Source organism: Eutrigla gurnardus (assembly GCF_963514095.1).
Source record: "Eutrigla gurnardus genome assembly, chromosome: 9".
Lineage (NCBI taxonomy): Eukaryota > Metazoa > Chordata > Actinopteri > Perciformes > Triglidae > Eutrigla > Eutrigla gurnardus.
In genome coordinates this window covers 28,379,425-28,392,187 of record NC_139923.1, presented here as the reverse complement: position 1 = coordinate 28,392,187, position 12,763 = coordinate 28,379,425, and the positions used below count along the sequence as shown (strand labels likewise).

General features: G+C 48.6%; 2 protein-coding genes across 4 annotated transcripts in view; both read right to left on the bottom strand.

The window, feature by feature from the left end:
* Positions 1-6,565, bottom strand: part of csnk2a2b (casein kinase 2, alpha prime polypeptide b) — a 9,529-nt gene extending 2,964 nt beyond the window's left edge. For 2 of the 3 annotated variants that reach the window (XR_014597675.1, XM_084016752.1), the window contains exons 1-7: positions 5,585-6,563; positions 5,116-5,227; positions 4,358-4,459; positions 1,616-1,666; positions 1,463-1,522; positions 1,246-1,329; positions 559-669 (exon numbers count right to left, since the gene is read on the bottom strand). Coding sequence is in view for 2 of the 3 variants with exons in the window: in XM_084016752.1 (XP_083872878.1) it covers positions 559-669; positions 1,246-1,329; positions 1,463-1,522; positions 1,616-1,666; positions 4,358-4,459; positions 5,116-5,227; positions 5,585-5,688 (624 nt within the window). In the remaining variant the exon portion in view is untranslated. Of the gene's footprint in view, positions 1-558; positions 670-1,245; positions 1,330-1,462; positions 1,523-1,615; positions 1,667-4,357; positions 4,460-5,115; positions 5,228-5,584 lie in introns of all 3 variants that reach the window. The other variant, XM_084016753.1, reaches the window with a different exon arrangement.
* Positions 6,566-7,402: 837 nt separating this feature from the next.
* Positions 7,403-12,728, bottom strand: znf319b (zinc finger protein 319b). Its single transcript, XM_084017236.1, has 3 exons — positions 12,394-12,728; positions 11,581-11,691; positions 7,403-11,485 (listed from the first exon to the last, which is right to left on the bottom strand). The coding sequence occupies exons 2-3, from the start codon at positions 11,583-11,585 to the stop codon at positions 9,643-9,645; spliced, it is 1,848 nt and encodes a 615-aa protein (XP_083873362.1). The 5' UTR covers positions 11,586-11,691; positions 12,394-12,728; the 3' UTR covers positions 7,403-9,642.
* Positions 12,729-12,763: the final 35 nt, after the last annotated feature.

The following is a 12,763-nucleotide window of genomic DNA, read 5'->3' as shown; positions in this document are numbered from 1 at the left end:
GTAAACTATAAGATCTTGTTGCATAAATCAGGGTTCCTCCACCTTCTCCAAAGTCAAATTCAAGCACTTTTCAAGCATTTCCAGGTGCATTTCCATGCTTTTCCAGCCCCTTCCAGCTGTGGTAAACTCCATATTTGTATCAATCCAATGGTCAGTATTCAGTCTACTTATTATGTCACTTGTTCATCACATTAAATGAGATGTTATTGTCCTCTAAACAACCAACATGATGTTTGGAGACAGCTTTTTACAGAAGGACCACAAATGAAAGGAAAACTAATTCCACTAACAGATCCACAGAAATATAATCACCAACTATTTTCATCATCTGTTCATCATCAAAAGTCATTTTTCATAAAGAAATGTCAGAAAATGCTGTTTTCAGTCCCTCAAATATGGAGATCTTCTTTTCTCTGTTCTATCATAGATGTCATCACATACAACACACATTTATAGACCTTTAAGGTGTGTGTGTGTGTTTGTGTGTGTGTGTATGTGTGTGTGTGTGTGTGTGTGTGTGTGTGTGTGTGTGTGTGTGTGTGTGTGTGTGTGTGTTACCTGGTAGTCCACCAGGAGTTCGGGGCCTTTGAAGTACCGTGAGGCCACTCTGACGTTGTACTCCTGGGACGGGTGGTAGAACTCCGCCAAACCCCAGTCTATAAGGCGTAGCTATGGAAACGCACACACATCACATTCAACCGCACTTAGCAACGTAGTGCAAACTGTTAAAACCCATGATTAACAACACACACACACACACACACTGTCATAGGTGTGTGTGTGTGTTGTCATCTGTGGGTTTGATTCACATCCATTTGAGCCTGCTGACCCCTGCTGGCCGATGTTGGGAGTGCACAATCACAAACTTTATGTATAAAAAGCACATTTCAGTCACAATAATGAACTTAACTTACTACCTGATGTAAACACACGTCACATGTGTCTGTCAGGAAGAGTAAGAATGGATTTTGACATAATAATACAAATAAATATTCATGAATAAATATTTATTTTTTTGTTTTTTTCAACTAAAACTTAAACTTGGAAGGAGTTTTCATTTGACTAGATGCAGTAAAATATGAAGTAATTTGATATTTTTGTCCTTTTTTCTGCACATTTTGTTGAATAGGTGCACAATATGTGATGTTTCAAAGGCCAGGTTTCATTTCAGCTCAGAAATTCTGATATTTTAATTAATATTCAGAGTGTGTGAAGAAAAATATAACTATATAGAGCGCCCCCTACCTTTCTCAACTGGTGGTCGATCATCACATTGTGCGGTTTGACGTCCCGGTGCATAATTCCCATACTGTGACAGTAATCCAGAGCCTGGCACACACACACACAACACACACAACACACACAACACAACATGTGTTTATTTGATCTAAAATGACAGTTTTACTCTAAAAAAAAGCCATTAAATCAACATTGAAAGGAAGTTTTGTAAATGAAATCTCACCTTCAGTAGTTCATACATGTAGAAACGGATATCATAGTCTGTCAACTTCTGGTACAACTCCTGCAGGTAAAACACAAACCTACGTCAGGATCTAATTTGATTGAGAACAGAGACCCCGAAGACCCGACGGCCCCCAGAAGCATGCAGTTGTACCTTGAAGTCTGTGTTATTGATGCATTCAAAGACCAGCGCCGGAGTTCTGGACTGTTCAGCCACCGCAGAGAGACAGGAAGCAGGGAGGGAAGAGGAAGTCAGTCAAACACACGGATGAAGACGGATGATTCACCACCATCATCGGCTTATTGTGTTCAACGTCATCATCACACCCAGCGGAGAGTCAACACAGTGATGACGTAATCTGTCTTCTCTCCAGAAATCCCTGGTTTCCTTAAACGCCTCGTTTCATGTCGGCAGCTGTTTCCTTTAAAGATCCGTCTGTGACACGAACGCACAGCAGCTGTTTGTCTTCCGTTAAATCCCTCCATCTCTGCATCTCTCCATCCCTCCATCTCTACATCCCTCCATCTCTACATCTCTACATCCCTCCATCTCTAAATCCCTCCATCTCTACATCCCTCCATCTCTGCATCCCTCCATCTCTGCATCCCTCCATCTCTACATCCCTCCATCTCTCCATCTCTACATCCCTCCATCTCTACATCCCTCCATCTCTAAATCCCTCCATCTCTACATCCCTCCATCTCTACATCCCTCCATGTCTAAATCTCTACATCCCTCCATCTCTACATCCCTCCATCTCTACATCCCTCCATCTCTACATCCCTCCATGTCTAAATCTCTACATCCCTCCATCTCTACATCCCTCCATCTCTAAATCCCTCCATCTCTACATCCCTCCATGTCTAAATCTCTACATCCCTCCATCTCTACATCCCTCCATCTCTGCATCCCTCCATCCTCCATCTCTGCATCCTTCCATCTCTACATCCCTCCATCTCTACATCCCTCCATCTCTACATCCCTCCATCCCTCCATCTCTACATCCCTCCATCTCTACATCCCTCCATCTCTACATCCCTCCATCCCTCCATCTCTACATCCCTCCATGTCTACATCCCTCCATCTCTACATCCCTCCATCTCTGCATCCCTCCATCCTCCATCTCTACATCCCTCCATCTCTCCATCCTCCATGTCTACATCCCTCCATCTCTGCATCCCTCCATGTCTACATCCCTCCATCTCTGCATCCCTCCATCTCTGCATCCCTCCATCCTCCATCTCTGCATCCCTCCATCTCTGCATCCCTCCATCCCTGCATCCCTCCATGTCTACATCCCTCCATCTCTACATCCCTCCATCTCTGCATCCCTCCATGTCTAAATCTCTACATCCCTCCATCTCTGCATCCCTCCATCTCTACATCCCTCCATCTCTACATCCCTCCATCTCTGCATCCCATCTCTACATCCCTCCATCTCTGCATCCCTCCATCTCTACATCCCTCCATCTCTACATCCCTCCATGTCTAAATCTCTACATCCCTCCATCTCTACATCCTCCATCTCTACATCCCTCCATCTCTGCATCCCTCCATGTCTAAATCTCTACATCCCTCCATCTCTGCATCCCTCCATGTCTACATCCCTCCATCTCTGCATCCCTCCATCTCTACATCCCTCCATCTCTACATCCCTCCATGTCTAAATCTCTACATCCCTCCATCTCTGCATCCCTCCATCTCTGCATCCCTCCATCTCTACATCTCTACATCCCTCCATCTCTACATCCCTCCATCTCTACATCCCTCCATCTCTACATCCCTCCATCTCTGCATCCCTCCATCTCTACATCCCTCCATCTCTACATCCCTCCATGTCTAAATCTCTACATCCCTCCATCTCTACATCCCTCCATCTCTACATCCTCCATGTCTACATCCCTCCATCTCTGCATCCCTCCATCTCTACATCCCTCCATGTCTAAATCTCTGCATCCCTCCATCTCTACATCCCTCCATCTCTACATCCCTCCATGTCTAAATCTCTACATCCCTCCATCTCTACATCCCTCCATCTCTACATCCTCCATGTCTACATCCCTCCATCTCTGCATCCCTCCATCTCTACATCCCTCCATGTCTAAATCTCTACATCCCTCCATCTCTACATCCCTCCATCTCTACATCCTCCATGTCTACATCCCTCCATCTCTGCATCCCTCCATCTCTACATCCCTCCATGTCTAAATCTCTACATCCCTCCATCTCTACATTCCTCCATCCTCCATCTCTAAATCTCTACATCCCTCCATCTCTGCATCCCTCCATCTCTACATCCCTCCATCTCTGCATCCCTCCATCTCTGCACCTCTACATCCCTCCATCTCTACATCCCTCCATCTCTACATCCCTCCATCTCTACATCCCTCCATCCTCCATCTCTAAATCTCTACATCCCTCCATCTCTGCATCCCTCCATCCCTCCATCTCTACATCTCTGCATCCCTCCATCTCTACATCCCTCCATCTCTACATCCCTCCATCTCTACATCCCTCCATCTCTACATCCCTCCATCTCTACATCCCTCCATCTCTACATCCCTCCATCTCTACATCCCTCCATCCCTCCATCTCTACATCCCTCCATCTCTACATCTCTGCATCCCTCCATCTCTACATCCCTCCATCTCTACATCCCTCCATCTCTACATCCCTCCATCTCTACATCCCTCCATCTCTGCATCCCTCCATCTCTACATCCCTCCATCTCTACATCCCTCCACCTCTCTCTCTATCGATCGATAAATTAATAGATAAATACATAAGCGTCTCATAACAGCCTCTGTGGCCGATGTGTGTGAAAATGAACCGACAGAGCGAGTGAATCTCTTCCAGCCCTCACCGATCATCCCCTCAGGCCATCAGCTGACCTACCACGGGGTCTTTGACCGTGTCCACCAGCCGGATGATGTTGGTTCCTCCTCGCAGGTTCTCCAGGATCTTGATCTCTCGCTTGATCTTCTTCTTCTTCACGGGCTAAAAACAAAAAAAGTCAAAAGCAGAGAAGTTGCGTCTTTGCTGCTACTTCTGACTCCCGATCTTGAAACTGCTCTCCTCTTTCATCCTACTCCGTCGCCTGCGTCGCCATGGCGCCAGCCCCAAACATTACCCATCCCACTTTTAATTAAAGGGCTATTATCCCTGCTAAATGGCCCAACAGATGCCCGTTACTGCTCTCCTGCTCGCGACTGTGGCAAAACATCGTCTAATTGTTCTAATGTATCGATTCCTCTGCATCATGCCGTGTTTCAGGGCTGACGATCATTCTCCATTAAAAAAAGGATCGAGCCGGAGCAGCGAGGCTCAGGAGATACATTAATCTGCAGTTATCGAGATCATCGATTTATCGTTCAGGTCAAGAAGGGATGAACATTTGAGGGCTACGGGTTCTCAAATGTGAGAAGGTATTGCTTTTCTCTCGTAGTGAATTACAGTAGATTTAATACATATCGAAGACACTTTATTGGTCTCCCAAAGGAAAAAGTTGTAAACCTTATAGAACAAATAATTAATATATCAATTAAAAATCATCAACAAAAAATCATCAGAAAAGATACTTTTAAAATAATCATAAGAATGTCCTAAAGCCCGGGGTGACGCCTTCAAATGTCTTCTTTTAATAATATTCTCACCTTCAGGATCTTGACCACCACCTTCTCGTTGTTGGTGATGTTGATAGCCTCGAACACCTCGCTGTACTTCCCTCGGCCCAGCTTACGGACCAGCTGGTAGTCCTCCTGGTTGCTATGGGGACAGACAGGAGAGGAAACAATGTGCAGAGCTCGCGTGAGAAATAAAAAATAAAGATATTTTCAGCATCAGCATGCAATGAAATGTGATAGCTGTTAGTTATTTCGAGGAAAACGGAGGGTGGGGGTGAAGGTGTGTGTTTGGGGGGGGGGGGGGGGGGGCAGAGATGGAGGTGAGGGGGGTGTCATCACACCCTCACAGCTAGATGTGTAATAATAGTCACCCATCTGCCTCACGTCCTCCCCTCTTCCTCCTCCTCCTCCTCCTCCTCACATGCACACATTAGCCGCAGTGGTCACAAACCACGCAAAAACCTGCAGCAAACTGTATTTATATTTAAAAAGTCCTCACTTCCAGTTGGGCACGTGGGCCTCGTAGTCCCAGTACTCCCGGCTCTTCAGGGTATTCACGTCGGCGTACACACGGGACTTGCTACCGGCCACCGGACCCGGCATGGCGAGACCCGTGGCTCGGAGATCTGCTGGGGGTGTTTTTTGGAGGGGGGTGGGGATGGGGGGTCACGGAGATTGGATGTGGATTTGCTGACTGGGTGGGTGTGAACGGGTCAGTCAGCTGGTTTCCCTCCGCAGCCGGGGGGGGGGGGGTCTTCGTGCGCAATCAGTGCCCGCCGAGCAGCGCTCCTTGCTCGGATGGTTAGAGGCAGCAGAGCCCGGTGTCGGTGGAGCTCGGATCGGAAGGAAAGAAGGGGGGGCGGTTGAGATTACACACAGGGGCGGGGAGCCATCGGGACGTTGAGGTAGAGAGGAAACGGACCCCCTAAAAGGCCACAGAGGAGGAGAGAAACACCCCTAAATATCAACTCTGGAAGCAGCTGTCGTTCCGGGCGCCTAAAATCCGAGCGAGCCGGTGGTGGGCTTCCGATGGACGGGTCGGGGAGAGAGGAGGGGGAGGAGGGGGAAGAGGGGGAGGCTGGCCTCGGTGGTCCAGTGTTGTAGCTATCAATCAGCTGTTGGATCGGTAGCGGAGGGGGGTGTGTGGAGGGGGGAGGGGGAGGGAGGGGGGTGGAGCAGCAGCAGCAGCAGCAGCAGAGTTGTTAGCTAACGTTAGCCAGCGATGCTACTTCCGCGCGGAGATGTCGCACCGACGGGGAGCGCGCGCCGCCGTGCACCACCATCGGCGGGGCTCGCGTCATGTGAGACCGGGGGAAGCAGCGTCTCGGTGGGGGGAGGGAGAGGAAGGGGAGGGCCCCGGTACTGGTACCAGACTCCGACGAAAGGGGGGTCCCGGGATTCGGGACTGCAGCCGCACAGACCTCCCCGGTCGAGAGCGCAGGGGAAGCAGCGGCGCGGTTGAAGCGGAGCGAGAGTGCCCGGATGTGAAGCCCGCTCGCTGGCTGCGAGGAGGGGATGCGACGTTCGGCAGAGCTTCCCGGGGGCAACAGCGCCCCTAGTGCGGGGAGGTAGCATGGAGGCAGAACACTTTGACACTGAATAATGAATAATAGCCTTAAAATGACAAGATATGTAATAATAATAATTATTGTGTCGTAGCCAGATATGAAACCAGCTGACTATCAACAACAGATTGTGTGACAGATTCTTAAGGCACTTTATACTTCTAATCTACTACATTTCAGACGGAAATATTGCACTTTTTACTCTACCAAGTGTATTCTTTATTGTAAAGATTGTTGTATACAACATATTAGATGGTATTATTGATATTGCTTTACATTCCCAACAGCATATCAATTAATGAAAATTATCTCCACCGTGATGAGCACATGTTTATGCATCAGTAATATAACATACTTCTGATGATTACACTATCATTCTGTATCAGACACATTTTGATACTTTATTAATATTTAAAACAATCTCCCGCTTCAATAATCTCACGACTCATGGTTTATAAATGAAAAAAGTTTTATTTGTTAGTGCTGTGTGTAATTGAATGCCAGATACATACAGATAATCTCAGTATGAAATGTACACGTACTGTACGTCGCCACAATATTTTTTTTTCTCTTTTCTTTTTTTTTTCTCCAACATCATTCACATAAACTACAGTACAATTTGAAAAAAGATATAGGAGGGAACAGTGCTTTGTGGAGGGGGGGGGGGGAGGAAGGGGGGGGGGGGGGCACCGGTTCCCAGGGACAGAACAGAGGAACTAACACAGCAAGCATGCAGGACAAGCAAGAGACACCAGGGTCTGACGGGTTCATTTATTGAAACTGAGAAGGAGAACCACACTTTGACGTTTTTCCGTTGAAGCCACCGTTTGAAATACAGAGATGGGGGAGGGGGGGGGGGATTTATTAAATTTGTGCTTATACAGGAGCGTTTCCTCGCCTTTCCCTGACTGCGTGTCGGATGGATGGAGTATATTTTTAAAATCTTAAAACCCAGAATCGCTCCCAACCAGCGCTGCAAGTCTCAAACATTCACTCGCACTATTATCATTATTCCACATTAAAGCGTGAGGTTTTCTCTCCGTCGTGAACATCTGATGACGTTCCAGCACCAATTAACACCTCTCGGCAAATATGAACCCACCCTTGTTGATTCCTGATGTGTCTGCGTTGTATTATTCAACTTTAACACCACCACCCTCCAGAATTATTCATTCATTCTTTGAAGAAATATAGAGTTTTCATATCAATTTAAAGGTTAATAAAAATTAAAATATATATATGAAGAAACGTGGAGGGGCAAAAAAACAACATACAGTAAAAAATGTGTAAAAAACGTGTCGAAGATGAAGGAGACAGAAAGCAGAGAGAGGCTAGGTCTGCAGATGAACAGGGAAAGGAAGCTAAACCGACTTGTTCTCTGAAGCTCAACTAGAATCTCGTAGCGTTCGGAGAGAGGAGGGAGGCGTCGCTCGCTCAGACAACGTAACAGGACATTATCAACAGTATAAATATTTCTTTCAAAAACATGGAAAATATTTCACACGGGTTCATCCTGTTAAACAAAACAGCTGGGACAGACCGGGAAGGTTAGTAACTAAAAAAAACAAACAAACAAGTCACAGCTCTGGTAAAACATTTCTAATACAATTCTCTCCGGTCTGATCCCGTTTGACACACACACACGCACACACACGCACGCACACACACGCACACACACTGATACACCACATGGACTACAAATAAAATAGAAAAAAAACATTTCAAATGGTAGAAAGGAGCAAGAATACAAAAAACAGTCTTTAAGAAAGTTCCCAACTTGTCGGGGGCAAAGTTCACTCAGGAATCTGTCGTATTTACAGGCTGAGAGAGAGAGGAAGTCGAACAGCACTGACGTCTGCAGCAGAATGACCGCTATATTAGTATGAAATATATATATTTATGTGTCTATGGTGAAGGGTGAGTTGGCATCAATCATCAGGGATTTGTTCTTTTAAATGATTAACTACACACCTTTGGGATCGGCTGCTGCTTCATACTGGTGTTTTGGTTACAAATGGGTTCCACACACACACACACACACACACACACACACACACACACACACACACACACACACACACACACACACACACACACACACACACACACACACACACACACACACACACACACACACACACACACACACACACACACACACACACACACACACACACACACACACACACACACACACACGCATTTAATCCTCAGTTATTTCACTATAGGACAATTAATCCCCAAAATCCGACCACAATGTTCCCCCTCACAGTCAGTTTACTGGCTACTTCATAAATATGTTTTAAAACGGTGCTTCATTACAAATTCAGACATATTAATGCTCTGAACTTTGAATTTGGCACCTTTAAAAAAACACTGAGTCGCCGCCCTGTTTCCGTATCACCGTGGGGGAGATGTAAACCCTGACAGAAGACAAATGAATGTGAGTGTGTGTGTGTCATACATCCAAGTCTTCTGGTACTGAACGGCAGCAGGCCGAGACAGGAAGAATGAAGGAGGGAGAAACTGAAGAGACGTCATCAGAGAGAAAACAAAACAATAAAAAGAGGCTGATCCCAGACAGAAATGTATCCACCTAAACTGACGATGCTGAGTGAAGGAAATGAGGAGAGATTTGCTGGATCAACGTGTTTCTGACTACATGAATACGACTGATGGCAGTTGAAGAGGTTGCAGCCTCTTCGCTGCTTTAAACTGTCTGATGGTGAGGAAGAGATAAAAAGGTATAAAAGAGGTATGAGGAGAAAAGAAAACGAAGCGGTAAAGAGCAGGGAGAGAAAAGCTCAGGATGTTATGGAATGACACGGTGATGGTACTAAAGTTTGGGCAGGTTGGTAAAGCAGATACACCTCGATGTATCACTGGTGAGAATGACTTCAATAATAATTATAATAACAGCCTGGACTGTCCTGCAAATGTGGAGATGGTGAGGCTGACAAAGCGGTGGACAAGAGGACAAGAGGACGAGTCTTTATAAACACTGGGCCACCGAGTACTCGGCTCCCTCGGCCGTGTGCTGCACCGTGTGATCCTGCAAAGAGCCCAAGTCACTGAAGCGCTCGCCGCACCACACACACTTGAACTGGCCCTCCCTGGAGTGTGTGTTCTGGTGTTTGATCATGTGCTCGCGCTGCTTGAAGCCCTTGTTGCAGTGCTCGCACTTGTACGGTTTCTCGTTGGAGTGCACGCGCCGGTGTCTGTTCAGGTCCGATGAGTACTTGAAGCGCTTCTCGCACTCGGGGCACTTTAGCGGCTTTTCCCGCGACGGGTCGCAGCGGTGCTGGACGAACTCCGAGGACGACAGGAAGCGGCGGTCGCACAGCGAGCACTTGAGCGGCTTCTCCTGGCAGTGAGAGTTCTGATGGCGCTGCAGCGTGGAGCTCTTCTTGTAGCCCTTGCCGCAGACGTCGCACTTGTACGGCTTGTCGGGCGAGCTGTTGGACGTCTCGCCGCACTTGTGTCTGAGCAGCTCCCCCGACTGGCTGAACTCCTTCTGGCAGGAGGCGCACTTGAACAGGTTGTCCATGCCGTGGACGTGCTGGTGGTAGAGGAGGTGCGAGGGCTGCATGAAGCCCTTGTCGCATAGATTGCATTTGAACGGCCGGTCGGTCGGGTCTTTGTGCGTGCGGCGGTGGCGCACCAGTGCGTACTGCTGCTTGAAGCTCATTTGACACTCGTCACAGTGAAAGGGACGCTCCTCAGAGTGCGTGCGCTCGTGTTGCCGGAGGTCGGACGGCCGCTTGAAGCCCTTCCCGCAGGTGGCGCAGCGGAACGGGCGGGACCCCTGCGGGTGGCAGGGGTGGTGCAGGAGCTCCGACGACTCTTTGAAGTGCAGCTCACACAGGTTGCACTTGAACAGGTGCTCGCCGGAGTGCACGTACATGTGGCGCACGAGGTGGGAGCGGTGCTTGAAGCTCTTCTCGCACACGGCACACTTGAAGGGGCGTTCGCTGCTGTGCGTGCGCTGGTGGTGCTGCAGGTGGGATGACTGGCTGAAGGCCTTGTCGCACGTATCGCACTTGAAGGGCTTCTCGCCCGTGTGCACCCTCTCGTGCCGCGTGAGTTCTGACAGGTGTTTGAAGCCCTTCTGGCACACGGAGCACTTGTACGGCCGGTCCCGGGCCGAGGGGAACGGCAGGATGGAGCTGCTGCTCGCCCCGTCGCTGCGCAGATGATGGGCGTTGATGGAGGTGGACGTGATGTTCCCTGAGGAACCGGGTCGGTAGGTCTTCTCGCATATCGAACACTTCATCGGGTTGGTGCTGTTGTGGGACGTGTGATGGTGCGCTAACGAGGTGAGCAGGGAGAACCCCATCTTGCACACGCCGCACACAAACGGCTTCTGCTCCACCTGAACACATTGGTGCTCCAGCAAGTCTGTCGCCTGGTGGAAAATCTTCATGCACTGGGTGCACTGGAACGACCGGTCCTGATTCACCAAGCACTGGTGCTCGTGCGGGTTGGACAGGTGGGAGATATCATGGCCACAGGCAGCACATTTGTGTCCTCCCTCGGCGCCTACCTGCAGGGAGGGCTGCTGGGCCTGGGCCGGGTGCTGCTGCTGACTGTGCAGCCCGCCGCCGCCGCCGTGCTGTGGACCCCCGGCGTGCGGTTGACCGTGTTGGCCGTGCTGCTGCTGCAAAGACGTGGCGTCCGGCTGCAGCACGATGCCGTACACCGCGCAGCCCAACGTGCTCTCGGCTCCCGGAGGGATGGCGTGGACGACCGGTGGCGAAGCGACCGCATGCTGCTGCCAGGCCTCCGACATGCGGGCACGGGTATACGGGTTGAGTTTGGCAGCCGGTGTCGCCCAACTGCAGTGGCGAAAAGGGAGATCGGAACATATTTTTTAATAAATATACGTGGTGAAGGATTCAGTGTTGTTAGAAAAGAGAGAATACAAACTCACTCCATTTTAGAAGTTGAACAGAAGACCTGAAGAGGATGTAAGGGAGGATTTGGGGGGAGTGCAGCTGCTCGGAAATCGACTTCCAGTTCACGTTCAGCCTTCAAGCAGCATCTGCATGAGGAAGAGAGAATCACGGTGAGTCGCATCATGTCATCCACTGATCCAACACATAGTGTGTTGAAAAAAACAAAACAATATCTGTGTTTTGATTTTTGCAACACATCACAGCAATTTTCTTTTTGCAATACGGTTGCCATGACAGCAGGTGCCAGACTAACACTATCACAGCAGATTCTTCCCGTTGAGCGACTGTTGACAGAAGAGTGATCAAAGTGTTTGAATCAGTCCTTACAAATGACACGTAACGTCACATACCCCCCGTAGAAATCTAATCACAGTGATCGATCATTACCATACAGAGTAAAGACGCGAAACGCAGAGTTGTGTGTGTGTGTTTAAATCTTAATTACGCCGGTTATGAAGTTCCACCCCATGTCTGCAGAAAATTTAAATAATCGACAATTCGTAGTTTTAATTAAAAAAGGGGGGGAAAGAAAGAAAGGAAGAAAAAGGTGTAAGACAGCGTCTGCGCATCATAACGTTTTTCATCTCCAGGCAAAGATCACATCGGGATAATGTTAGCAAGCTAGCTTAGCCTAGCCACATGCTAACGCAGCCAGTCACAAGAAGCGCAGCGGCGAGCTAACGCTAGCGTAAGCATAGCTAGCCGCGGGAAGAATAATAGCGACACCTTTGTTTTAGTAAGCGGCGCGTGTAAACAGTTTAGGGGGGAGAAATTACGCGTTTACGTACCTGGAGCGTCCGTTCAGATAAACGCCAGTCCATCCGTAAGGGTTAGCTAACTGTTACAACCCCCAACCCCCCCCCCAAACCAAAAAATAACATCAAGTCCCCTTCTTCTTCGTCTTCTTCACATCCGCAAACGGCGCTGGGTGCTCTCTTGTTCGAGCGCTGTGTCTCCGGGCCGAAAAAAAATTATCGAGTGTCTAAAATGGGCTAAAAAAAAATCAAGCGGTTTTTCTACATTTGTTCGGCTCCTAACGGAATTCTCCGGGCCGGCGAAAACACATTTTTTGGTTGTAAATTGCTAGCTAGCTATATTTCGGCTAGCTTTCTCAGCCCCTGCCCGCGCACGGGAACATGAATAAACCAAGAGTTAATT